The sequence below is a fragment of the Chiloscyllium punctatum genome, chromosome 35, assembly GCF_047496795.1.
Source record: "Chiloscyllium punctatum isolate Juve2018m chromosome 35, sChiPun1.3, whole genome shotgun sequence".
Taxonomy (NCBI): Eukaryota; Metazoa; Chordata; class Chondrichthyes; order Orectolobiformes; family Hemiscylliidae; genus Chiloscyllium; species Chiloscyllium punctatum.
Genome location: NC_092773.1, coordinates 22,602,791 through 22,629,847, shown reverse-complemented (window position 1 = coordinate 22,629,847; position 27,057 = coordinate 22,602,791). Strand labels below are relative to the sequence as shown.

Genomic DNA, 27,057 nt, shown 5'->3' with positions numbered 1-27,057 from the left:
GTAGCTTACATTCTCCAATCCTGGCAACATCCTTGTAAATCTTTTCTGCACGCTTTCAAGATTCACATCCTTCTGATAATAAGGAAACCGGAATTGCATATAATATTCCAAAAGTGGCCTAACCAATGCCCTGTACAGCTGCAACATGACCTCCCAACTCCTGTACTCAATGCTCTGACCAATAAAGGAAAGCGTACCAAACGCCTTCTTCACTATCCTACTGTGAGAAACAAAGCTCACACACTTCAATAATTTCAGTCCGAGACAAGATCTGAATCAGTAGTGTCATTTATTTTACACTTGCAAGTGGGTGTGATGTCCAGTTTCTATAAGGTAGAGGACATACACACACCAAGTTCAATTCATACATAATATTTATATGATTTGATGTCTATTTTTTACACTGCTCCCTCCCCTGCTTACATCGTCCACTTCCCTAAGACCAGCCCCCATTACCCCTGTTTACCTCTTGCCTTATCCGGCCTTGTCTGTGATAAAATGCTTATTTCTGGTCTCACAAGGCTGTTTGACCTTACCCTGCTGTAGGTCATTGTTAGGCATATCCTTTCTTCATCATTATCTACCCCTTTCATCTGTGCCTTTCCTGAGGCCGTTCTGATCCCTATGACCCTTTTAATTGGGGTTTGTTCCTGTGTTTTTGTAAAAGTGGGAAGCAGATGTTTATATCTACTGTTTGTACAGGCGTATCTAGCTTAACTTCATCCTCTCACAACATCTTATCTATTTGCCCATCGTGCCTACTATTGTTCATTGGCACATTTCATTCTGACATACAATTTTAGCTAATACAAAAACAATTCTACATTTCCTCTACATCGTTTCCATTCTTGTTGACTCAGCTCTCGACTAAAACAATTACCCACTGGTGTGAGTTCACCTCCTTTGTAAAATGGAATTGCAGAAGTAACACTAATCCACCTATATCCCACAATTCCCCCTCTTTCTTTTAATTACCATTTGTTATCTTCTGCAAATATTTTGTTTTTAAGCATCGCTCCCGAAATTCGCAAGCATCATCCCGGAGATTTTATCCATCTTGGTCTCACTCATCTCCTCATTATTTAGTCGATAAAGTCCTTCAGCCTGATTCCCTTTTAGGGGCATCTGTTTCATTAAGGCTGTTTCAATCAGCCTTTGGGTGAGTCCTCGTATACAGGGTATGATACAGCAGCCAATGGCTACTAATACCCCGACTACTACTATCAGGGAAGTAAGGATAGAAACCACCAACCCCTTCCATTTCCCAAACCATGATTCCAGCCATCCTGTGAGAGATGTATCTACTCCTGAATTCTCAGCCAGTTCCTCTGCTAAGGTAGTCAATCCCCTTAAGGCCTGAGTAATTGAACCATCAGGCGCAGTGTTATTAGGAATAAAGGTACAACAGCTTCCTCCTAACATCACACACACGCACCCTTTTTCTGCTAAAATCATATCAAGGGCCATTCTATTTTCCCATGCCATCCCACTTGTCTCATCAAGCTGTTCTGATATTCCTTTAACCGCATCTCTTGTATAATTTATAAATCGCTGTTGATTATAGAAAATGTAATTTATCCAATCTACATTTTTATTAATTGTTACCCACCAAAAGAGAGCTGACTCAAAGCCTGCTGCAATCTGGTTACGAGCCTTAAATTCATCCGGTACTCCCCTAGGGACTCCTACCGAATCAAGATAAATCCTGTCATCGAAAGAAGTGTCTAACAGTAATCTCTTACCCCTTCCCTTTTTCCCTCCTATCTTTTCCTTCTCAAATGCCAGGGTAAATGGAATTGCCAATTGTACAATTGCACATATCCCTCTCCAATCCGGAGGTAGGGTGGGTCTCAATATTTTGCCTCCACAGTCCCACCACAGATCCGCTCGGGGAACCTTTAGTGCTGAGTAGTTCCCTCCCTTCTCCGTTTCGGTGACATTCTTAATCTCTGTACATAGTTTCAGCTCCCCCAAATCTTTCGACCGACTTGTACCTTGTCTACGCACACACGATGTGTGATTTCCAACTGCGGCAGAAAACAGGGGGGGAACTTTTACATCTTTCTTCTCCAAGGGAGGGAACATCAGAGATAGGGAGGTACAATTCCTATCATTCCACGCAGTCTCATCCTGATACAGGGCTATCATACATTTCATGCCCTTCCTGTCTCGCTTCCACCCGAGCGGAAAGGGAACCACCTGGGCCACTGGCCGACCGGAGGCACATGCAGAGCAATTGCTTTTTTTTAGATTAGATTAGATTAGATTAGATTACTTACAGTGTGGAAACAGGCCCTTCGGCCCAACAAGTCCACACTGCCCCGCCGAAGCGTAACCCACCCATACCCCTACATCTACATTTACCCCTTACCTAACACTATGGGCAATTTAGCATGGCCAATTCACCTGGCCTGCACATCTTTGGACTGTGGGAGGAAACCGGAGCACCCGGAGGAAACCCACGCAGACACGGGGAGAACGTGCAAACTCCACACAGTCAGTCGCCTGAGGCGGGAATTGAACCCGGGTCTCAGGCGCTGTGAGGCAGCAGTGCTAACCACTGTGCCACTGTGCCACCCAAGACTTTTTACAGTATACTTTACCCATTCACCCCAGGCATTTGCATCCCCGTACCCAGTTTCTATTTCAATGGTCTGTTTCAAGTCCTTTACCTCTATAAATTTTACTACTTTAGGATCATCGGGAGGGGTGAAAGATTGTATCTTATTACCCAGTAGTTCTACCCGTTTTCCCTGTCCTACACTAATTCGGAAACAACAGCCCAAGAAATCCTTCCCATTTGCTTTCATTTCTATCCCAAATGTTTCATTTAATTGTATCTCATAGGTGGCCCCCCCCCAGGATTGTTTCGTGCCAGGTGGTTTTCCTTATTGTTAGGTATATTGGGTTACACTTTTTATCAGGGCAATCACGAGCTGGTCGGAAGGGGTCCCGGTGTACTGTGACGAGACCATTATACTAAGTACCATCCCCAAGGCCATCCCCATAGGACTTAAGATGTATCTCAGAGCTGCAGTACTGTCTCTGATTATCTACATCCCCACAATTTACTAAGCTGCATACATCAGCGTCTATTACTTGTGGGTTATCAGATTCAGGAACCGTTAATAATACATATGAAAATGATATTTGATGAAATGCCAATACTAAGAGAGCTAGCATCATAACTCTAAGCATTCCCAGTATTCTAAACATCATGCTGAAGCACAAAAAGACAATATACGATCTTACAGAAATAATCCTGCGCTCGCGTCGCCACTGTATAATCAGTTACTCAAAGTCTCTTCAGTCTGAGTTTCAGCGGATCTTGCGTTGATTCGTCTGTCCAGACTTCTTTCTCCACAGGAGGGTCCACTGGCCCTTTGATCCGAGTGTAGTGAGTCCAGCCTTTCTCCGCTGTCCTTATTGCCGTTTCGGTCGTCAAAAGAGCCTGGTACGGCCCTTCCCAGTCCGGCTGTAATTTAGTCTCTGTCCATGATTTTACTAAGATCCAATCGCCCGGCCGGATGGGATGAACGGTGAATTCAAGGGGTGGAGTCTGTGCCAATAAACCCTGTTTCCTTAGGAAAAACAAAGAGGAGGACAAACCCAGTATGTATTTCTTTAAAAACAAATCTTTAGTTTCGGGAATTGGCAATTCTCCATTCGTTCCCAAGTAAGGTAATCCAAATAAGATTTCATAGGGGGATAGTCCCAAGTCTTTCCTTGGGGCTGTTCGTACTCGCAAGTGAGCCATAGGTAAACATTTGGTCCAAGGGAGTCTGGTTTCTATTATCAATTTAGAGAGCTGTCGTTTGAGTGTTTGGTTCATTCTCTCAACCCTTCCCGATGATGGCGGGTGCCACGGAGTATGGAACTCCCAGGAAATTCCCAACCCTTTCATTACCCCCTGTAACACTTTAGAGGTAAAGTGAGTTCCTTGGTCGGAATCAATATGGTTCACGAGCCCATATCGGGGAATTATGTGCTCCAATATTGTTTTAGACACTCCACTCGCAGTGGCGGTAACTAGGGGGTATGCCTCAACCCAACCAGATAGATGGTCTACTATGACCAACATATATTTTAGTCTGCCTACCCTGGGGAGTTCAGTATAATCTACTTGTATACTCTGGAAAGATCTCAATCCTGGGTCTCTTCCTCCCGGGGTCTGTTTTCTCAAGACTTTCTTATTTACCTTTCTGCATATGATACATCCCTCACATATTTGTTTAGCAATTGTATATATTCCTTTACATCCATATTCCCTAAGAACTAAATCACACATTGCTTGTACTCCCCAATGGCTGCCTTGGTGTAGGACAGCCATAATCTCTCACATCATCATTTTGTTTAACACTCTCCTTCCATCAGGTAACCTCCAATGCCAGTTGCTGTTACCTCCAATGCTGTTTTTACAGCCCCTAAATCTCTCAATTCATTTTCTTCGCTTTCAGTAAATATAGGAGCTTCCCGAGGACCTGGAACAGTAGGTATTAGGGAATGAATCACCACTTCTTGTGGGTTCAGGGCTGCTTCCTTAGCCACCTCATCGGCTAATCTATTCCCCCTAACTTCTAGTTCATTTCCTTTCTGATGACCATTTACATGCACTACTGCTATTTCTCGGGGAAGTAATAGGGACTCCAAGACCCGTTTAATCAATTCTTCATGTACTAATTCTTTCCCTCGGCTGTTGATCAGCCCTCGTTCCTGCCATATCTTGCCAAAAGTGTGCACAACACCAAATGCATATTTAGAGTCAGTGTATACTGTTCCCTCTTTATTCTCTAATGCCCTAAGGGCTCTTTCCAATGCATAGAGTTCACAAGTCTGAGCTGACCACCCATTTGGCAACCGTTCTGCCTCCACCACACTACTGTTTGCCCCGTCTACGACTGCATACCCATTAAATCTTTTCCCTTCAATCACCCGGGATGATCCGTCTATAAAAAGTCTAACCCCTGCATGAAATGGAACATCTCTGAGGTTCATGCGGACCTTAGTTTGGTATTCTATAATGTCAAGGCAATCGTGCCCTGGATTCTGAGGAGAGTCTCCTTCCCCTTTCCAAAGAAAGGCAGCTGGATTTAAACAATTGTCCGTGACCAACACAAGATCATCCTTTTCTATTAATATTGCCTCATATTTCAGAATCCGCGAGTCTGTCAACCATCGCCCAGCTTTTTGGTTTAGAATTGTTCTCACTTGGTGTGGAGTGCTTACTATTAGGGCTCCCCCAAATGTAAGCTTTCTGCTTTCCTCCACCAACAGTGCAGTGGCAGCCACAGCCTGCACACACTCAGGTCACCCCCGGGATACTGGATCCAGTAGCTTCGAAAGATATGCTACTGGCTGTTTCATTCCTCCCCACCTCTGGGTCAATACTCCCAAAGCCGCTCCCTTATCCACGGTAGCAAAGAGGTGGAAAGGTTTATCTAGAGAAGGTAAGGCTAACACGGGGGTATGGATCAGATCTCTTTCGAGTTTCTCAACTAGTTCTTTTTCCTCATCATCCCAACTTAGACATTTTGGTTCCCCCTCTAATAGTTTGAGATATAACTTCTTAGTCTTCAGTGCATAGGAATCAATCCACAATCTGCACTAACCCGTTAGACCTAAAAATTTGCGTAACTCCCGTTTAGTGCTGGGCAGCGGCATTCCCACTATTCCCTCTATCCGTTCCGGGCTTATCTTTCGCTTTCCCTCACTAACTAAATGTCCCAAGTATTTCACTTCTTGCTCCACATATTGTAGTTTGTTTTTCGATACTCGCAGTCCTTGCTGACCCAGGAAATTCGATAATTTGTTAGTGGCTCCTACTACTCTCTCTCTTCTTTTTCCTGTTACTAAGAGGTCGTCTACATACTGCAACAGGGTAGTCCCCTTGGGGCTGCTAAATTTCTCCAATATTTGTTCTAACATCTGTCCAAATAAATTCGGGGATTCCGTAAACCCCTGGGGAAGCACAGTCCATCGGTATTGCTGTTTTCGTCCTGTCTGAGGGTCTTCCCACTCAAAGGCAAACAAATTCCTACTTTCCTCTGCCAAGGGACAGGCCCAAAAGGCATCCTTTAAATCTATCACACTAAACCATTTGTGGTCATGAGGGATCTCACTTAATAAGGTATAGGGGTTTGGCACCACTGGGTGCCTGATCTGTACTATTTGATTTAATGTTCTCAAATCCTGCACCAATCGATAAGTTCCATCGGATTTCCGCACTGGTAGTATTGGGGTATTATAAAGAGACATACATGGCTCCAACAATCCATCTCTAATCAGTCCTTCAATTACTGGCTGCAGTCCTCGTTTACCTTCTATGGAAATGGGATATTGTCGCTCACAGACAACGTCCCCTTTCCTTTTTAAATTTATTTCAAGGGGAGGGATCTGTAATTTTCCACGATTCCCTTCTCTAGCCCATACAATAGGGTCTATCTCTCTCTCCACATCCTCTGTCAACATTGCCATTTGGACAACTAATTCTTTTTCCTGAATTCCAATCTCCAGTCCTAAGAGGATAATTAAATCTCTCCCTAGTAAGTTACTTCCTATATCAGGGATATACAACAATTCCCCTTTGACCCTATCCTTAGGACCTTCTATCATCATAGGTTCAAATACTGGAACAGTAAATCCCTCCCCTTTAACCCCTGAAACAGTAATTGACCGTGTCGACATTCCTACTTTCTTTGGTTTAAAATTCAGCGATGACCGTGCTGCCCCCGTATCTACTAGGAAGACTACCTCTTCCCTATAGGGTCCCACCTTCAGGTTTATCAAGGGTTCCTGGTGGGCCCCCGAGGGCAGGAACCCCTGACACCCCTATTCTTCATCAAAATTCATAAGCGGAATTGCCCTCTCTTATTCCTTTTAGAATCAGGTCTTTCAATTCCCTCATTTCTTCTCTATGCTCCGGATTTTGATTTTCCCACTGGGGGTCTCTGAGGGGAAACTTCACCTCTCCCTGTCCAGCATCCCCATCTCCAATCGGGTGTTCCCTGTCCCATATTTTAATGGCTGCTCCCCATATAAGTCCCCTTTCTTACCCAGTAAATAATATATTCAAAATAGACATTAACTCAGCCCAGGTATACAGACTGGGCCCCAAAAATTTATCAGTTTGTTCAGACAGCCCCACCGGATCCTCAACCAGGACCTTCATTTCTTTTTTAAATGTTCTGACCTCCCCACTGCTGAGGGGGGCACTTACAAACCCAATCTCTTTGTCCCCTATTGGTACCTCCCGAAGGGGATAAGTCGTTACGTTCTTCCCTTTTTTTTTGTTTTCCCCCCCCTTAGGCTTTGATTTAGATCCTCCGGAGCCCTCCTCTACATCTACTGCAGCTGTGCTTTCTTTTACTGAGGATTGAGGGTCAGGAACAACAACATCCACGTCCACTGCCCCTTCATCCTCCTCTCGTGAGTCATCTGTTTCCTGTCCCTGTCTGTCTGTCTCTCCTCCTCCCCCATTTTCACCTAACCTGATTTTATGGTATGGGGGAGGCAAACAGCCAAGAGGATCCCAGGGACTAGGTGGGGCAGAGGGGGAATCCTTTGTCTTTACTACCATCATTCCCAAACTGCCCTTCCAACAGGACGCATAGTCCGCCTCCTCTTGACTAAAAGGTTGTTTCTTATTCACATACAAACCTAAATACTGACAGACCCAATCCTCGTCCGAACCATACTTTGGCCAGAAGACAGCCGGACGAAGGATTGGTTCTTTGGTCCATACTAAACAACAATATTTAATCATTTTCTTTTTATCCTTTTCCCTTGTACAAGTATTACTTGTCCATTCCCGCAACATCCTCCCCAACGGACTTTCAGGAGGAATGTTACCAGGGACTTTTTCTTCTTCCTGTACTTCGTGACAGCTACTCTGCCTACCCCCCATTTCCCGGGGCCTTCGCTAGTCCCTCAGCGAGTAAATACCCCTTGTCCCGGCCACCAAGGCAATACTTAAAAGTCAGGTTTCTTACCTTGGTCTGTGCACAGAGTTGCCTGGCCCCTTGTCGCCGTAGTTTCTATCGACCTCCTATCCCTGTCTGATTCAGATGTCTCTCTTGTGGGATTCGTACCAGTCACCCAAGGGAGCAGACCAAACCAGGACACGAGACCGCTCCTCAATGGGGAACGGGACGCGTCTTCCCAGTGTCCAAGGCCAGCCGCTCCCCCCGGTGAAAATCCCGGACAGCCCCCAATTGTGAGAAACAAAGCCCACTCACTTCAATAATTTCAGTCTGAGACAAGATCTGAATCAGTAGTGTCATTTATTTTACACTTGCAAGTGGGTGTGATGTCCAGTTTCTATAAGGTAGAGGACATACACACACCAAGTTCAATTCATACATAATATTTATATGATTTGACGTCTATTGTTTTACACTGCTCCCTCCCCTGCTTACATCGTCCACTTCCCTAAGACCGGCCCCCATTACCCCTGTTTACCTCTTGCCTTATCCGGCCTTGTCTGTGATAAAATGCTTATTTCTGGCCTCACAAGGCTGTTTGACCTTACCCTGCTATAGGTCATTGTTAGGCATATTCTTTCTTCATCATTATCTACCCCCTTCATCTGTGCCTTTCCCGAGGCCGTTCTGATCCCTATGACCCTTTTAATTGGGGTTTGTTCCTGTGTTTTTGTAAAAGTGGGAAGCAGATGTTTATACCTACTGTTTGTACAGGCGTATCTAGCTTAACTTCATCCTCTCACAACATCTTATCTATTTGCCCATCGTGCCTACTATTGTTCATTGGCACATTTCATTCTGACATACAATTTTAGCTAATACAAAAACAATTCTACATTTCCTCTACATCGTTTCCATTCTTGTTGACTCAGCTCTTGACTGAAACAATTACCCACTGGTGTGAGTTCACCTCCTTTGTAAAATGGAATTGCAGAAGTAACACTAATCCACCTATATCCCACACTATCTACCTGCGACTCTACGTCCAAGTAGAATAGATAACATCAGATCCAACTTACCTTCATTTTAAATGCTTCAGCTGGGAGCTTTCCCTAAGCAGCGGTTGCTCCCGGGCATCTGAAGAGATGGTCTTTCTTGACAGGTTGGTCCCAGTCTCTGTTGGAGCGGTTGTCCCAGTCTTTGGCTTCCAACACGAGGTTCCAAGGTCGCGGCGTGTCGTTTTATCCATGGGTAGCAGCCCGGGGGGTTGGGGGGGGGGGGGGGGGGGGGGGTCAGACTGCCCAGCGTTTCTATTCAAGTGGCTATTCGAGCCAATGGCGAGGTGTCCAGGCGTTTCGATTTTCGTCCCGTCATGTCGTTTTAGTCTTGGATCGACTTTCTTCCAGATCAGGTGTCCTTAAATGGACTCTGATGATCTTAATTTTGTAATTTATGATGTTACCACGAGTTCTGTCATTCGAGGCGCCATGTTGGGCAACTTTGAACGCTCTTCGTTGTATTTTTTTTTCTTTTAAAACTACATATGACAATAAATTCTGAATTTGTAAAGGGTCTGGGACATGTTAGCTTGCTCCCTCTCCATGTTTGCTGCCCGAACCGCTGTGATTTCCAGCATTTTCTTGCTTTCAGTGCAGATTCCAACATCTGCAGTAATTTGCACCTACAATTTTAAAAGCATTAAGTAAACAACAGCATATTATTTGTGTCTGTATATAGTTGGGGGTTGGTGAGGTGGTGTAGTGATGGGGAGGATGATGCTGGGTCTGGTCCAAGACCAGGCCCCCTGCGTTGCTCGGGGTAACCGTTACCGGGACAACCACCTTCAGACCGCGCCGACGGGAACCACGTCACGTGTGTGGACGCGGCCAATCGGAGCCCCGCGCGTCACAGAAGCCGGACGTTAGCCCCGCCCTCCCGGCCTCTGGTTGGCTCCCCGCACGGAGCGGGCACGGTGATTGGTCCATCGCCCCGTCCATCCGCGTCCGGGTCGCGCGCACGGGCGTCCCAAGGGGGAGACGGAGACGGAGCCGGAGCCGCAGCCGGCCCCGCCCGCTCGGAACAAGATGGCGTCGTATTTCGAGGAGCACGACTGCGAGGCGACCGACCCCGAGGAACAGTACCGGCAGAACGCGCTGCTGGAGCTCGCCAGGTACACACACACACACAACCCTGCCGGCTAGTCCCGAACACACCCGGCCCAGGGTCCAGGAGACAGGACACTGCATCGGGCGGGGGACGCGGGTAGAGGACAAGAGGACTCGGGGTGGGAGGGGACAGAGAGAGAGAGAGAGAGGGAGGGGGAGGGGTCAAGGGGACGGTGGGGGTGGGAAACCGGGGGGAGGAGGGGAGGGGAGAGGGGGAGGAGGGGAGGGGAGAGGGGGAGGAGGGGAGGGGAGAGGGGGAGGAGGAGAGGAGGGGAGGGGAGAGGGAGAGGGAGAGGAGGGGAGGGGAGAGGGGGAGGAGGAGAGGAGGGGAGGGGAGAGGGAGAGGGAGAGGAGGGGAGGGGAGAGGGGGAGGAGGAGAGGGGGAGGAGGGGAGGGGAGAGGGGGAGGAGGGGAGGGGAGAGGGGGAGGAGGAGAGGGGGAGGAGGGGAGGGGAGAGGGGGAGGAGGGGAGGGGAGAGGGGGAGGAGGAGAGGGGGAGGAGGGGAGGGGAGAGGGGGAGGAGGGGAGGGGAGAGGGGGAGGAGGGGAGAGGGGGGGGGGGGAGGGAGGGAAGGTGGGGGAGGGGAGGGGAGGGGAGGGGAACCAGGGGGAAGGGAAGGGGAGGGGAGAAGGGGGTGGGACTGGGGGGGAAACCAGGGGGAGGGGAGGGGAGAGGAGGGGAGAGGAGAAGGGGGAGGGGAGGGACCAGGGGGTGTGGTTAGAGGGGGGTGGGGGTGTGTGTGTCCAGGGGAAGGGGTTAGGGATGGAAGGGACCAGGGGGTGCGGTTAGATGGGGATGGGGAGGGGGGACAAGGGAGTGCGGTTGGAGGGGAGGGTTGAAGGGAATGGGGTGAGGGAGGTAGACAAGGGGGATGGGGTGAAGGGACGGGAACAAGAGGGAGGTAGATGGAAGGGACAAGGGGGAGTCAGGTGGAGGAGGGGGATAAAGTGGGAAGGGAAAGCAAAGGATATGGGGGGAAGCAGAGAGAGGAGTGTAAAGGGCAAATGGGGAGGCTGGTGGACAAGGGAAAGAGCTGATGGAGGGTAGTGAGGCATAGGCAAAGGGAGGGAGGTGGGGGAAGCTGGAGGTGAGGGAGAAGATGGGAGGGAGGTGGAAGGTGGGGGGGGGGGGCAGTTGTCATATTGGCACAGACGCTTCTAAACGGTCTTAAACTATGATATACATTTGCCTTGTGGATGTGAATGATCTGTTATGCGTTCTCAGCATTTTCTGAAGCTGTTTTTGTTTGCTCCCTGAATGTAAAGAGGTGTTCCTCCTGGTACTGCTCCAGGGAGCACAGCAGATTGAGAGTCATGGAGATGTACAGCACGGAAACAGGCCTATCCCTCCAACTTGCCCATGCCCATCCAGATATCCTGAATTACTCTCGTCCATTTGCCAGCACCCGGCCCATATCCCTCCAAACCCTTCCTACTCATGTACCCATCCAGATGCCTTTTAAATGTTGTCATTGTACCAGCCTCCTCCACTTCCTCTGGCAGCTCATTCCACACTTACACCGGCTGAGTTTAAACGTTGCCTCTTTTATCTCTTTCCCCTCTCACCCTAAACCTATGTCCCTCTAGTTCTGGACTCACCCACCCCTATCCATGCCCCTCATAATTTTGGAAAACCTCTATAAGGTCACCCCTCAGCCTCCAACACTCCAAAAAAAACTGCCCAGCTGATTCAGTCTCCCCCTATAGCTCAAACCCTCCAACCCTGGCAACATCCTTGTAAATCTTTTCTGAACCCTTTCAAGTTTCACAACATCCTTCCTAAGGGAGGGAGACCAGAATTGCATGCAGTAATCCAACAGTGGCCTATCCAGTGTTGTGGAGAGCTGCAACATGGCCTCCCAACTCCTATACTCAGTGCTATGGCCAATAAAGGAAGCATACTATACGCCGCCTTCACTATGCTATCTACCTGAGACTTTACTTTCAAGGAAAGTTCAAAAGGGCCACAACACACTGCAGTATACCAGAACTGCAAAAAGAGGAAGAAGAACGCCTATACAATGTATTCGCCAAAAACAGATACCCCCGCAATTTCATCAACAGATGCCTAAGCAAAAGACAATGGAACGAGTACATGCCGCAACCCAAAGGACTAGCCACACTACCATACGTCAAAAATATTTCCGAACTGACAGCCAGACTACTGCGACCACAAGGACTCATAACAGCACACAAACCAACAGCCACTCTCCGACAACAACTCACCAGAACGAAGGACCCGATACCCAGCATGAGCAAAACCAATGTAGTGTACAAAATCCCATGCAAGGACTGCACAAAACACGACATAGGACAAACAGGAAGACAGCTAACGGTCCACATCCATGAACACCAACTAGTCACGAAACGACACGACCAGCTATCCTTAGTAGCCACACACGCAGATGACAAGCAACATGAGTTCAACTGGGACAACACTACTATTATAGGACAAGCCAAACAGAGAACAGCCAGGGAATTCATAGAGGCATGGTACTCATCCACAGATTCAATCAATAAGCACATCGACCTGGACCCAATATACCGGCCAGTGCAGTGGACAGCTGGAACTGACAACGGCAGAGACAAACCACTATAAATGTCGGAGGAAACATCACAGAAGTGCTTCACAGGAGGCTCCCAAGCACTGAGGATGTCACCTAGACAGGGGACAAAACGTCTGCAACACAAATTCCCAGCTCGGCAAACAGAACCACAACAACTTTCAAGGAGCTATGAATCTGCACTCCAAGGTCCCTTTATTCAGAAATACTCCCCAGGACTTAACCATTAAGTGTATAAGTCCTGTCCTGATTTGCCTTTCCAAAATGCAGCACCTTGCATTTATGTAAATTAAACCCCCATGTTCCACTCCTCCGCCCATTGGCCCATCTGGTCACGATCACGTTGTAATCTGAGGTAACCCTCTTTGCTGTCCACTACACACCCAATTCTGGGGTCATTCATGAACTAACATACTATACCTCCTACGTTCACATTCAAATCCACTATATAAATGGCGAAGAGTAGTGGATCCTTGTGGCACTCCACTGGTCACAGCCTCCATTCCAACCCTCCCTCACCACCCTCTGTCTTCTACCTTTGAGCCAGTTCTGTATCCAAATGGCTAGTTCCCCCTGTATTCCATAAGATCTAACCTTGCTAGCTAATCTTCCATGGGGAACTTTGTCGAACACCTTACTGAAGTCCAAATAGATCACATCCACCACTCTGCCCTCATCAATCCTCAAGTTTGTGAGACATGATTTCCCACACACAAAGCCATGTTGACTATCCCGAATCAGTCCTTGCCTTTCCAAATACATGCACATCCTGTCCCTCAGGATTCCCTCCAACAACTTGCCCACCACCGAGGTCAGGCTCACTGGTCTATAGTTCCCTGGTTTGTCCTTACCACCTTTCTTAAACAGTGGCATAATGTTAGCCAACCTCCAGTCTTCTGGCACCTTACCTGTGACTATCGATGATACAAATATCTCAGCAAGAGGCCTAGCAATCACATCCCTAGCTTCCCACAGAACTCTAGGGTGCACCTGATCAGGGCCCTGGGGGTTTATCTATGTTTATGCGTTGAAAGACATCCAGCACCACTTCCTTAGTAAGATGGACGTTTTTTTCAAGATGTCACCATCTACTTCCCCACATTCTGTATCTTCCATGTCCTTCTCCACAGCAAGCACTGATGCAAAGTATTCTTTCAAAAAGCTGGATAAAGTGCAAATTGGCCATCATCTCTGCTTCAGACATAATCCAGCCTTGCCTTCATGTCTACACCACCTTCTCCTGTATTTTGAAATATTCCTTTTTTCTGTCATTCTGAATTTTAGCTCTCCTCCTTCCCCTAATTTGTTTGGCAGCTGGGTTCAGAGACTTGGAGAAATAGAATTTTGGGGATAGCCTTTATCAGCAGAAGTATGTTGAGAAGGTATGGAAAGGCAGTAGAAATGAGGTTGGAAAGATGTGCGAGGCCAAGGAAGGGTTGCAGTGGAGGGCAGTAATTTTGAAAGGAATGAGTTGGCTAATATAGGGAGGAATGGAAACTAAGATTGAATGAAGCATGGTGTTCCAAACAAAAATGGAATATACACCACACAAACAGGCCATTGAGCCGGCGCTGTATACACAAGTGTGCGGACACCTCTTAATCTGCCCACCTCCTCTCAGCCTGTCTGTTTTTTTTCTCTCAGCTTCAGTTCCCTTTTAGAAAGCATCGCAATGATTTGCCTCAACTGTTTCCTCTTATTAGCGAGACCTACATTCTATCCGTTCTGAGTAAAGAAGTGTTCTGTTTTCCTACAGGGTTATTAATAGCTTTTTTTTAAAAAACTTGATTCTTTCAAGGGCGGTGGGTGCCACTGGCGAGGCCGGTGTTTATTGCCCGTCCCTAATTGCCCCTTTGATGAGCCACCTTCTTGAACGGCTGCAGTCAGCGTGGCGTACGGAGCCCCACGCAGTGCTATTAGGGAGGCAGTTCCAGGACTTTGACCCAGCGACTAACAGCTGAAATATTTCCAATTTGGGATGGTGTGGTGTGCCCATGTATCTGCTCCCGGAGTAGACCCGAGGGTCTGAACAGTCTCCTCCTCCTCCTTTGGCGAAGGAGAACAGTGAAGATTAGGAGAGTGGATTAAACGCCGTTCCCATTAACCGACGGGTGTCCTTCTACCTTTGTGTGGGTTGCAGGTCTTTGCTGGCAGGAATCGATCTAGACCTCGGGCAGGTGGATATCTCTGACTGGGATCACCGCCTGCCACCCGCTGCTAAAAAGGAGATTGTGCAGAACCTCCCGACAGTCCCTGTGACACCCGCTCAAGCAGGTAAGACTTTTCAGGGCCAGGGTTGGTGTCCGTTGCAATCTACAGAGTCCACAGTTCAGAATTGTCACGTCATTGGTGTCATATGCAGTACAGGTCAGCAGGTTCGAGGTTTAATCCTTAACCTTTGGGGGGCAGAAAGTCAGTGTGTCACAAATTGAAGCCGTTCAGCCCATTCCCTGGTAGCGTTAATCCAGTGAATCCCATTCCCCCAAGCGCTCCCTGCATCCCTGCACGCTAATTCCTGTCGAGACTTTCTTTTGTCTGTTCAGTTTCCTGCAGGAGAACAAACAGTTCTCGATATTTCTTGATCCCTTTCAAAATAATAACCTGGAGCTGCCTCCTTAACAACACCATGTCCCTACATCACACGGACTGCAGTGTTTCAAGATAGCAGCTCGCCACTAAAGTGATGGGGAACAAAAACTAGGAATTACTCTCAAAATTAAGATTCCTTCTGACAAACATTACGAGACGCCAAATCTGATCCGCTGGATATTTCCAGTGTTTTCAGTATTGGTGAACCAAGTGGCAGACACCTGTCATAAGGCCGCATGCAGTAACACTATAACCGTGTGCCTTGTTAGAATGAGGGCTGTAAATGTTTTTGTCACTCAGATAAAGGCCTGAAGTGTCCGGTCTGCTTACTGGAGTTTGAGGAAGAGGAGAAGGTGAAGAAGATGCCATGCGAACATTTCTTCCACTCTGGTTGTCTCGTGCCCTGGTTGGGAAAGGTACGTGGGTGCCTGTCTTACGCCTTGAGTTGTTTCCGTCGACTCGGGACAGTTTTAGCTTTCTACCCTTCGCTTCCCCTTCCTCTGACTGTGATTGGAAATCTCTGGCGCTAATCTCCAGGCTCCTTCACTATGGATGACTCCCAAGCTTTCTGAGTGGCTCATTTCTCTGGCTGAAACCTCGTGGTTCTGAGCTGTTCAATTTTCTGAGCGATTGCAGACCGAACTGCGCCTCCATGTCCAGCCCACCGTGCTTCCCTCCACTTCGGCTGCTCCCTACTTACTTCTCGCCCCCTTCCTGATCAAAGTCATGTCTGAGGCAAAGGTAGGTACAGCCAAGCATTCTAACCAAAAGTCCCATTTGAAGTGTGAATTGATCTTTCGCTGCCTTCCAGCATTTTCTTTGCCCCGTCCACGTTTATGGACTGAAGCACTCCGTGTTCAAATACAGCGAGACCTGAAGAATATCCAGGTTCAGGCTCCCAAGGCGAGTAACATTCACACCGCACAAATGCCTGGGCTTTGAACATAGAGTCATCGAGATGTACAGCGCGGAAACAGACCCTTCGGTCCAACCCGTCCATGCTGACCCAGATATCCCAACCCAATCTAGTCCCACCTGCCAGCACCCGGCCCATATCCCTCCAAACCCTTCCTATTCATATACCCATCCAGATGCCTTTTAAATGTTGCAATTGTACCAGCCTCCACCACTTCCTCTGGCAGCTCATTCCATACACGTACCAGCCTCTGTGTGAAAAAGTTGCCCCTTAGGTCTCTTTTATATCTTTCCCCTCTCCCCCTAAACCTATGCCCCTCTAGTTTTGGACTCCCCGACCCCAGGGAAACAACTTTGTCTATTTACCCTATCCATGCCCCTTCATAATTTTGTAAACCTCTATAAGGTCACCCCTCAGCCTCTGACGCTCCTCTAACTACTGCCCCCTGACATTCAGTGGTTTACCATCACTGAATCCCTACTGTTGACATCCTGGAGTTACAGTTGACTAGAAACTCAATTGTGTGAAAGTGCGTGCTGCAGATATTGGAGATCAGAGTCAAGATTAGAGTGGTGCTGGAAAAGCATAGCAACTCGGGCAGCATCCGAGGAGCGAGGAAGTTGACATTTTGGGCCAAATAATCTTCATCAGGAAATGCCCGAAACGTCGGTTTTCCTGCTCCTCGGATGCTGCCTGAGTTGCTGAGCTTTCCTAGCACCACGCTAATCTTGACAAGAACCCCGATTGGCCCTGCTACAAGTGGCTACAGTCGCAGGTCAGAGGCTGGAATCCTGCAGCGAGTAACTCCCCTCCTGGCTCCCCAAAGCCTGCACTATCATCGGCAAGGCTCCCCATTTGCCCTGGATGGGAGGCAGCTCCAACACCACTCGAAGCTAGCAACTGCTGCCTCCAGCGCCCCAGGTTCGATTCCAGCCTCGGGCGACTGCCTGTGTGGAGTTTGCACTTTCTCCCCGTGTCTGTGTGGGCTTCCTCCGGTTTCCTCCCACAGTCCAAAGACTGTGCAGGTTAGGGTGGGTTGGCCATGTTAAATTACCCATAGTGTTCAGGGATGTATAGGGTAGGTGCATTAGTCAGAGGTAAATGTAGAATATTAGGGTAGGGGAATGGGTCTGGATGGGTTACTCATCGGAGGGTCGCTGTGGACTTGTTGGGCCAAAGGGCCCCGTTTCCACACTGGAGGGAATCTGTGAAGCTCCATGCTTCCAGGACAAAGCAGTCTGCTGGATTGGCACCACATCCACAAATATCCACTCCCTGCGCCAGTGATGCTCAGAAACAACCGTGTGCACCATCTACAAGCTGCACTACAGAAATTCACCCAAGTTTCTCAGGCAGCACCTTTCAAACCCCACGATCACTTCCGTCTAGAAGGACAAGGGGCAGCAGATACATGGGAACACCAACCCCCTGCTAGTTCCCCTCCGAGCCCCTCACCGTCCCGACTTGGCAATATTTTGGCCGTTCCTTCAGTGTCGCTGGATCAAACTCCTGGAGCTCCCTCCCTAATGGCCTTGTGGGTCAAGCGTATGGACTGCAGCGGCTCGAGAAGGCAGCTCACCTGTCCCACCAATAAAGAGCTTTGCCCCTTGTTTTACCTTGTTCTGTTACCATACCCTACAGGAGGCAGTGCAATGAACAGCGTGGGTGGGGTTAGGAACGTAGCGAGCTTCTCCATCGGTCGGTCTAGGTACCAGTGGCCTCGCTGTCTGCCTTGCTCAGCCGTGCTCACGTCTCCTGTTCTGTTCCCTCAGACGAATTCCTGTCCGTTGTGCAGACTCGAGTTGCCCACTGACAATCCAGAGTACGAGGAGTACAAGCAAGACAGGGTAAGGCGACTCTACTCCCACTCTCCGAGCTCTTGCTGTGCGCTGTGTTTACTCTTTCCTGTGTCAGCTTGTGCTTTGTAGCGAGGCTGTCCGAAACAAAGTTCTTTTTCTGATGATTTCTGTCTGCCAAGTTGCCACTTCTGTCTCTTAAGGAAATGCAAACAGCACGTGCATCCCTTCTGACTGCATTCCAGTTTGCAAAGAAGTAAATGGAAAGACCTTGGATCGCCTTGTCAGAAACTGTTGAAGCTGTGATGATTCGGGGTTTAAAACACGATGAGATTCACCCAAGTTCCTTGGGCGGCACCTTCCAAACCCACGACCGCTTTCGTCTGGAAGGACAGGGCGACTAGGAATCAAGTGCACCACCCCCTGCGGGTTCCCTCCGAGCCACTCACCACCCTGACTTGGAAATATATCGGCTGTTCCTTTACAGCTGTTGGGTCAAAATCCTGGCATTCCCTCCCTCAGGGCATTGTGGGTCAGCAATTCAAGATGGCAGCTCAGCCCCACCTTCTCAAGGGGGCAAACAGGGGGTGGGCTATCAATGCCCAAGCGACGCCCAAGTCCCACAAAGTAATTTTAAAAGGAAAGTGAGCAGACGGTGTTGTGGTTATGTCATTCGCTGAGTAATCCAGGGAGCCAGGCTAATGGTTCAAATCACGTCACGGGAGCGAATAGAATTTAAATTCAACGCATTGGTGAAAACCCATCTCAGTAATGATGGTCATGAGCTGACCATTGATTTGTATTTTTAAAAAAAAACTCATCTGGTTGCGAATGTCCATTGGGAAATGCATTCACACATGACTCCAGACCCACAGCAGTGTGGGTGACTCTTCAGATTAGACTCCCTACAGTGTGGAAACAGGCCTTTTGGCCCAACCAGTCCACACCGACCCTCCAAAAAGTAACCCACCCAGAACCATTTCCCTCTGACTAATGCACCTCACACTACGGGTAATTTAGCATGGCTAATTCACCCTAACCTGCACACCCTAACCTGCAGCACGGTGGCACAGTGGTTAGCACTGCTGCCTCACAGCGCCAGAGACCCGGGTTCAATTCCAGCCTCGGGCGACTGACTGTGTGGAGTTTGCACGTTCTCCCCGTGTCTGCGTGGGTTTCCTCCGGGTGCTCCGGTTTCCTCCCACAGTCCAAAGATGTGCAGGTCAGGTGAATTGGCCATGATAAATTGCCTGTAGTGTTAGGTAAGGGGTAAATGTCGGGGTATGGGTGGGTTGCGCTTCGGCGGGTCGGTGTGGACTTGTTGGGCCGAAGGGCCTGTTTCCACACTGTAATCTAATCTAATCTAATCTAATCCCTGAGCACTATGGGTAATTTAGCATGGCCAACCCACCCTAACCTACACATCCCTGAGCACTATGGGTAATTTAGCATGGCCAACCCACCCTAACCTGCACATCCCTGAGCACTATGGGTAATTTAGCATGGCCAACCCCCCTAACCTGCACATCCCTGAGCACTATGGGTAATTTAGCATGGCCAACCCACCCTAACCTGCACATCCCTGAGCACTATGGGTAATTTAGCATTGCCAACCCACCCTAACCCGCACATCCCTGAGCACTATGGGTAATTTAGCACGGCCAATCCACCCTAATCTGCACATCCCTGAGCACTATGGGTAATTTAGCATTGCCAACCCACCCTAACCCGCACATCCCTGAGCACTATGGGTAATTTAGCATTGCCAACCCACCCTAACCCGCACATCCCTGAGCACTATGGGTAATTTAGCACGGCCAATCCACCCTAATCTGCACATCCCTGAGCACTATGGGTAATTTAGCATGGCCAATCCACCCTAAACTGCACATCCCTGAGCACTATGGGTAATTTAGCACGGCCAATCCACCCTAACCTGCACATCCCTGAGCACTATGGGTAATTTAGCACGGCCAATCCACCCTAACCCATACATCTTTGGACTGAGGGAGGAAACCGGAACACCTGGAGGAAACCCACGCAGACACGGGGGAGAATGTGCAAACTCCACACAGACAGTCTCTCGAGGCTGGAATCGAACTGGGGTCCCTGGCGCCGTGAGGCAGCAGCGGTAACCATTGTGCCGTCCAACTGACTAGTATAGCCAGCCCCTCGGTTCAAAGGCAGTGCACGATGGGCAACAAAGATTTCCCTTGCCACCGATGCCTGCGAGGAATTTTAAGGGATAAATAGTGTTTGGGGTTCACAGTGCAGGCTTGCTTCCTGAGACAGCTCACCTCTGTGTGGGTGCTACACTCGGGTGTTTGCATCACCGTGCCCACCCACGCTTCCCGGCAGACGGGCCGGTAATTGGATTGTCCTCGAGACCATTATTTGGCGGTTTCCGCTGGTGAGTACTCACTGGGGTTGAGGGGCGCGTGCACTCGACTCTCTGTTCATGCTTTGGTTTGAAGAAGTTCTGTTGGCTCATTGTTTCTGTGCTGGAGCTCCTCAGGGGGCACTTCATCCGCACGCACGCACGCTCGCTCTCCATATTCCTTCTCTTATTAAATATTTTTTAAAAAGGCAAATGGTACAGAAGGAGACAACTCTGCCCATCGCGCTTGCCTGCCCTCATCCCCATGTTCCAGCATTTGCTCCTTTATCCCTGGAGGTGATCCATTGCTTTCCAGACGCCATTTCAATGAGTTTCTGTCTTGACTACCCTTTCAGGCAATGGGTTGCTCCTCTGACCCGTCACGTTAACTCGATGCCCCCTGGTCACCAACCCCTCGCCTCCCGAGTTCATTTCCCCGCACCAGGTCCCTCACGACCTTGTGCACTTCAATCACGTCTCCCCACAGCCGCCTCCATTCTGAGTGCAGCGAGCCCTGCCTTTCCGATCTCTCCTGAAAAGCTGCGATTCTCCAGTCCTGGCAGCATCCCAGCGATAGTTAAACCTTCAATTGAGGAAGCTGCTTTTCAACAATCTCGTGTGTATTGGGTCGTTCTGAATAAAGGTGACCCACACGTCACATTCTCGAAGGCTATGCAGAGCACTTTCAATAGATTTACATCTTAGGTGAGTGGTAAGTGGGTTGCCAGCATACATGTTAATCCCAATCACCTCAAATAGGGAATATGGCTGCGACCCTGCTGCCAATAAGTGACAGAGTCATAATTCCAAGGTATTAGGGATTCTGTGATTGTATTCAGGGGGTTGATACCTCTTTTGTTTTTGTTCATTTGTTGGAGGTGGGTTAAGTAGAATTGGAATTGGTATTTGTTGGAGGGTGTGGGCTCAATTTGGAATACTGCGTACAGTTCTGGTTACCCCCAACAGCAAAAGGATGTGGACGCTTTGGAGAGGGTGCAGGGGAGGTTCACCGGGCTGTTGCCCTGGTATTAAGGGCGCTAGCTATGGAGGAAAGGTAACGTTATTTTCATTAGAGAGACAGAGATTGAGGGGGAGACCTGATTGAGGTCTACAAAATCAAGAGAGGTACAGACACAGTGGGGGGAGGGGGGGGGGGTGGCTCAATTTCTAGGGGTCACAAGTTCAAGGGGAAAGGTTTAAGGGAGATATTGTGTGGAAAATTCTTCACTCAGAGGGTGGTGGGCTCCTGGAAGGCGTTGCCAGTGGAGTGTGGTAGAGGGGGGCACGCTAGCGTCACTGGAGATGCATCTAGACAGATCCATGAATGGTGAATGTGAGGACAGGCAGGCAGCATCCGAGGAGCAGGCGAATCGATGTTTCGGGCAAAAGCCCTTCTTCAGGAATGAGGCTGGCAGCCTCAGGAGGTGGAGAGAGAAATGGGAGGGGGGGGGGGTGGTGGTGGGGCTGGAGGGTCGGTAGCTGAGGGTGCAATAGGTGGATGGAGGTGGGGGTAAAGGTCGGAGAGGTAGGAAGGAAGATGGACAGGTGGGACAGGTCATGAGTTGGAAGGTTGGAACTGCAGTAAGGTGGGGGGAGTGGAAATGAGGAAACTGGTGAAATCCGCATTGATGCCATGGAGTTGGAGGGTGCGGATCCAGGCCAATCCACATTGATACGATATGATACATGAATGGGGCAGGGAGCAGAGGGGCGCAGACCCTTCGAAAATAGGTGACAGGTTTAGGTGGAGAATCTGGATCAGTATTGGCTCGTAGGGCCAAAGGGCCTGTTCCTGGGCTGGAATGTTCTTTGGCCTTTGTTCCAGCAGGAGTGGCCCTGTCACTAATATGAGCTGTTTTAAGGTTTTGGATAGTTAGCATCACATCTGAGGAATTCCATTCACCTACAGTCTGCCAGTCAACGTGCAGAAGTATTTGAAAGATGAGCCTGTTTGATCCCCTTCAGATAATCAGCTATCTACACCTGGCACGATCCGAGTATTAAGTGAGTTCTTTCCTGCTGTGAAAGGTCACTTCTATTGCTCTCTCTTTCTGCAGGAGAGAAGGAAACAGAAGGAGCACCGCCTGGAATACCTGCATGGTGCCATGTACACATGACCACCGGCGCGTGGTCCTTCAAGCCCCTCGGTGCGCTTTCCTTCCCACCATTCCCGGTGGCTCCTGGAGCTTCTGAAGAGTTGTCGGTATGGACCCTGCTTTCCTTTCCCTTTCGAAACCAGCAGGGAGCGCGGTGCACTTTGAGACTGGGTTTCTGCAAATCTGACGAGCGCTGTTGAAGAGTTTGTGTCTTCGCCATCTTCCGTGTGCTTCGGGGCACTGTTACTGGAGCTGCCAACAATCACGACGCCTGTTCTTTCCAAACCCAATTCCATTTGAAAATTTTCTTCCCGAATTGGATCTATTGGACCAAAAAAAATGTGTGAAATATTAAATGTCTGTACAACAGAATCTGCACTAACACACTCAAATCATCAGTCCATCCCATTGATCCAGTGTGTTTCTCTAACTTACTGCTGTGTGGTTTGAGAACCTTTTGAATTGAAATTGTATCCATAATCCATTTCCCTCTTTATTAGTTTGGATGCTTTGTATTTCTTTTCCTCCTCCTGGGCTGCCTCAAGATCTTTTCCAGGGATTGAGTGCCCAGTGTGTTCTTGTCAGTGGGTCAGTTCGAAGGTTTTAATGGCTTTGGAGCTGGGATTTAGCACATGCCGTTTAACTCAGGTAAGCGTTGCATGACTGAGGCAAAACATTTACACTGAGCTGATGGCGGTGAAGAAGCCCCACCGCCCTCCTCCTGTAGGTGGGAAGTCACAAGAAGTGCATCTTTAAATGTCAGTTTGACTGGCCTTTTTGACGTTTAAAAGTCTTTTAAAATCACTTGCTCTATGCAAAGTCTATTCTGGAGTTGTAAATCCTGCGTGCTCCTTTAGCACGTTGGGCCCAATAGGTTTGTGAACTTGCTTTGTCATATGGTGAATGCTTTCTGCTGGAAATGAGTTGTCCAACCAACTATTGGCCTTTTTAATAGAGAAAGCCCAACAACCTTTTTATATTTGCTGCGAGCACAACAGAACAGAGTTGGACGCAGTTTTTGCCTAATAGAGTGTTTCTGCTGAACAGCCCTGCCTTTTCAAGTTATAGCAATGGGCCGAGGCAAAGTCCTGCCATTCCCAGGAATCTGAAAGCAGGAATGCCATTAATAACCAGAAATATACCGACTTCTGTCCTCCTGCATCCACAGCTCTCCGGGCGCGAAGAGTTATCAAGGTTCACCATCCTCTGGGGAAAAGGAATTTCTTCTCGTCTCGGGTTCTAAATTACCTGCTGCCCCCCCCCCACCTTTTTAACCGAAGACTCCCCAGATAGAGGGGAAACATCTTATCGACATCTACCCTGGAAGAACTCTGTACATGACCTGTCAGAAGTGATCCATAGTTAGGACATTAGTGCCGTCCAGTGCAGATCTTAATGTGATTTGACTCCAGGAAGAGCATGTTTGACTCATCCACTTGGGCTGACCCACACTGCCTCACGTTTCCTCATCCAGCTGTTTGGTTATAGGATCTTTGCATCCACTGTTTTTGTCTGGGTGTCGGTCCACGTTTGTGCTTTTTCTTTTGGTGAATCGCTCACTCCCCAGGGCGAAGAGCCTGAGCTCCCGGCAAACTGCCGGATAAAGCCGAAAACGAAACTCGCTTCAGAAAGCCTCAGAAAGTGCCCACTGGCAGTGGAATCTATCCTGCACAAGGGCTCAGTACTGTGGGGGGGGGGGGGGGGGAGGGAGATGAGTGGTTTTGGGACAGGGAGCTTAATAAAGATCCAATAGCAATGTTTCTTTTGAAATTCTACCTGATGTGAGATTATGTTGTGCGTTGCATAATGTTTTCATACACTGCGACCTGCAAATAAACCATGAACCTGGATTGTTTGAACTCCATGGATGTTTCTGTGTACTCTGCTTCTGTTAGTGGATCCTCAGCTACACTGTGTGGTGCTGTTGATAATGTGTACTGGCTCACCCTAATTCTGACGAACCTAAGTGAAGATCTTTGTCAGTTCTGCTTTGGTGGAACTCCTCCTTGCCAACTGAGGGCAGTCAAAGAGGTCTCACTGACTGTGATGGGCGAGAGACCAGGGAGTTCATAAGAGTCATAGAGATGTGCAGCATGGAAACAGATCCTTCGGTCCAACCCGTCCATCCTAGAGAACACAGCAGGTCAGGCGTTCCTGCTCCTCGATGCTGCCTGACCTGTGCTTTTCCAGCCCCACTCTGATCTACTGGTATTCGAAGACTGTTAATGTAGAGAACTAGCCAATGATGCCCTCATCCTGTGGATGAACAAAACGAAAGTATCCCATGTTGAACCTCTCAAGGACTTCATAACAGTTCTTACGCTTTTTCACTTCACATCCTGCTTAAAGGCGTGATTTGGAGATGCCGGTGTACAAAGTTAAAAATCATACACACTAGCTTTCGGAGTGCCACTCCTTCAGGTGGTTGTGAAGGAACAGTGCTCCGAAAGCTAGGTGTGCTTCCAAATAAATCTGTTGGACTATAACCTGGTGTTGTGATTTTTAACTTTGCTTAAAAGCAGTTCTTTATATTTTCCATGTACTACTGTAATGCTCCACTAGGTAGCAGTATTGTACTTTGCTGGTTAATTGTCTGTAAGTATTCTCAACGTTCAAGTGACCACATTGTATTCTCCTTCCCCCATACCACATACCACAAACCTTCACCACTGCATCATTTAGTCTACTAAGGTCATGTGCTATTCCCCAAGGACAGAGTGAGCAGACAGCCATTGTTCCTTTGAGGCTGGCATCTTGGGTTATAAGTGACAATGATAGCGTTTTTGTAATCCTTGTGTTAACCTTACAGAAGCAGACACGATACACACACATTTCCATCCCTTTCCTACGTAGAAAGGCAGACACGCAGTTTGGCGAGATTAGAGTGGTGCTGGAAAAGCACAGCTGGTCAGGCAGCGTCCGAAGAGCAGGAAAATTGACGTTTCAGGCATAAGCCCTTCATCAGGAAAGTGACATATTGTTTAAGGATTGTAAGTGGTACTCGAGCTGACCCTCTCTCACATATGGTCACACATGCACCCTCTCACAGACTTCTACCACATTATACACACACACACGTACACCAACAGACACTCGCACCCCCACACTCACATGCACGCACACACGTCTGAGTTTATGGGGTGAGTTTGTACTTGCAGAATTACATTCTATTTTCCTCAAAAACTGCATAAATCCATGTAAGGTCCGGTAAATCCCACTTTAGAAATAGAATCAGTCTGACCTAACATTAGGACAGAGGCAAGAGTTTAACCTCACACCTTCAATGCATTATCCGGGCTGAGGTGGCACCTTTTGTTCAAGCTATCTTGAGGATGTAACTTTAAAAGCATATGAAGGAACTGAAACTAACATGATTATTCTAAAAGATGAAAGACTTCAGCTAAATTTGTTTAATATTACGAAGGGCTTTTGCCCGAAACGTCAATTGTCCTGCTCTTCGGACGCTGCCTGACTGGCTGTGCTTTTCCAGCACCACTCTAATCCAGCCAAACTGTGTGTCTGCCTTTCTAGGTAGGAAAGGGATGGAAGTGTGTGTGTATCGTGTCTGCTTCTGTAAGGTTAATGCTGCAATGGGATAACTCACTTCTATCATGAGAGAAGGGATTGATGGAACCTATCCTCTTGTTGTCACCTTGTGGCTTTTGACTTTGGGGTTCAAATAATCCTGGTAGGTTCCTAGAGGTGTCAGTAGCTACCTGGAAATTGTAGGCTGTGACGTTTCTGTAGGCCGTGACCTTTCTGCAGGCCAGTTTTCTTCTCTACTTCGGTTCACGACCCTTCTTCCTCAGCCGAATGGGGGTGTCGAGCGTCAGTAAGACTCAACGGACTGGGAGATCCGAATGGAGCGACATTTTGTTCTCCCATAGTGGCCATACCCCACAGTGCATGACCTGACTGAGAATTCCCCTTCCGCATTTGGAACGCCGCGACCGATCCTGGACCGAGGGCAAAGAGCAGCAAATGGCTGAGAATATAACTTGGGAGTATCCATTTTACTTTTCCCCACTGGCTTGGTTAAGTGAGTGGGCAGATGGAATACAATGCTGATAAATGTAGGATTAACAGCGACACAAACTAATGCGTAAATGGTGAAAAACTACAGCATGCTGCTGTGCAGAAGGATGTACAAATTGTCTTTGTACAAATTGCAAAAAGTTGATAATTAAGAAGGCGAATGGAATATTGTCCTTCATTGCGAGAGGGATGAGTTTAAAAACAGATTATGCTGCAGCTATAGAGGGCGCTGGTGAGGCCATACCCGGAGGACTGTGGTTTTGGTCTCTACTTGAGAAAGGGATGTACTGGCACTGGGGGGGATGCAGAGGAGGTTCACCAGGTTGTCTCCTGAGTTGACAGCGTTGGCTTATGAGGAGAAATTGAGTAGACTGGGACTATACTCATTGGAGGTAAAAACAATGACTGCAGATGCTGGAAACCAGATTCTGGATTAGTGGTGCTGGAAGAGCACAGCAGTTCAGGCAGCATCCGAGGAGCTTCGAAGCTACTTGGATGCTGCCTGAACTGCTGTGCTCTTCCAGCACCACTAATCCAGAATCTATACTCATTGGAATTTAGTAGAATGAGGGGGGGATGGAATCTTACAGAAATATGGAATA

The 27,057-nt window shown here is 48.4% G+C and overlaps 1 protein-coding gene and 1 long non-coding RNA gene across 2 annotated transcripts; one reads left to right on the top strand and one right to left on the bottom strand.

Annotated features, from left to right (window-relative positions):
• Nucleotides 1-272: 272 nt before the first annotated feature.
• On the bottom strand, nt 273-9,196 carry LOC140459786 (uncharacterized). Its single transcript, XR_011953865.1, has 2 exons — nt 8,999-9,196; nt 273-3,581 (listed from the first exon to the last, which is right to left on the bottom strand). It is a non-coding gene; the product is annotated as an uncharacterized lncRNA (long non-coding RNA).
• Nucleotides 9,197-9,940: 744 nt separating this feature from the next.
• rnf181 (ring finger protein 181) lies at nt 9,941-24,284 on the top strand. The gene is made up of 5 exons (XM_072554305.1): nt 9,941-10,089; nt 14,787-14,920; nt 15,536-15,651; nt 17,924-17,998; nt 22,382-24,284. Exons 1-5 carry the CDS (start codon nt 10,004-10,006, stop codon nt 22,439-22,441), a joined length of 471 nt encoding a protein of 156 aa, XP_072410406.1. The 5' UTR covers nt 9,941-10,003; the 3' UTR covers nt 22,442-24,284.
• The last annotated feature ends 2,773 nt before the right edge of the window (nt 24,285-27,057 follow it).

What these genes read in the sequence shown, in the direction of transcription:
- rnf181 (XM_072554305.1), top strand. Translation starts at nt 10,004, where the DNA reads ATGGCGTCGTATTTCGAGGAGCACGACTGCGAGGCGACCGACCCCGAG. An exon ending in TGTGACACCCGCTCAAGCAG is followed by an intron (nt 14,921 to 15,535) that starts GTAAGACTTTTC and finishes TTTGTCACTCAG; the next exon opens with ATAAAGGCCTGAAGTGTCCG. An exon ending in AGGAGTACAAGCAAGACAGG is followed by an intron (nt 17,999 to 22,381) that starts GTAAGGCGACTC and finishes CTCTTTCTGCAG; the next exon opens with GAGAGAAGGAAACAGAAGGA.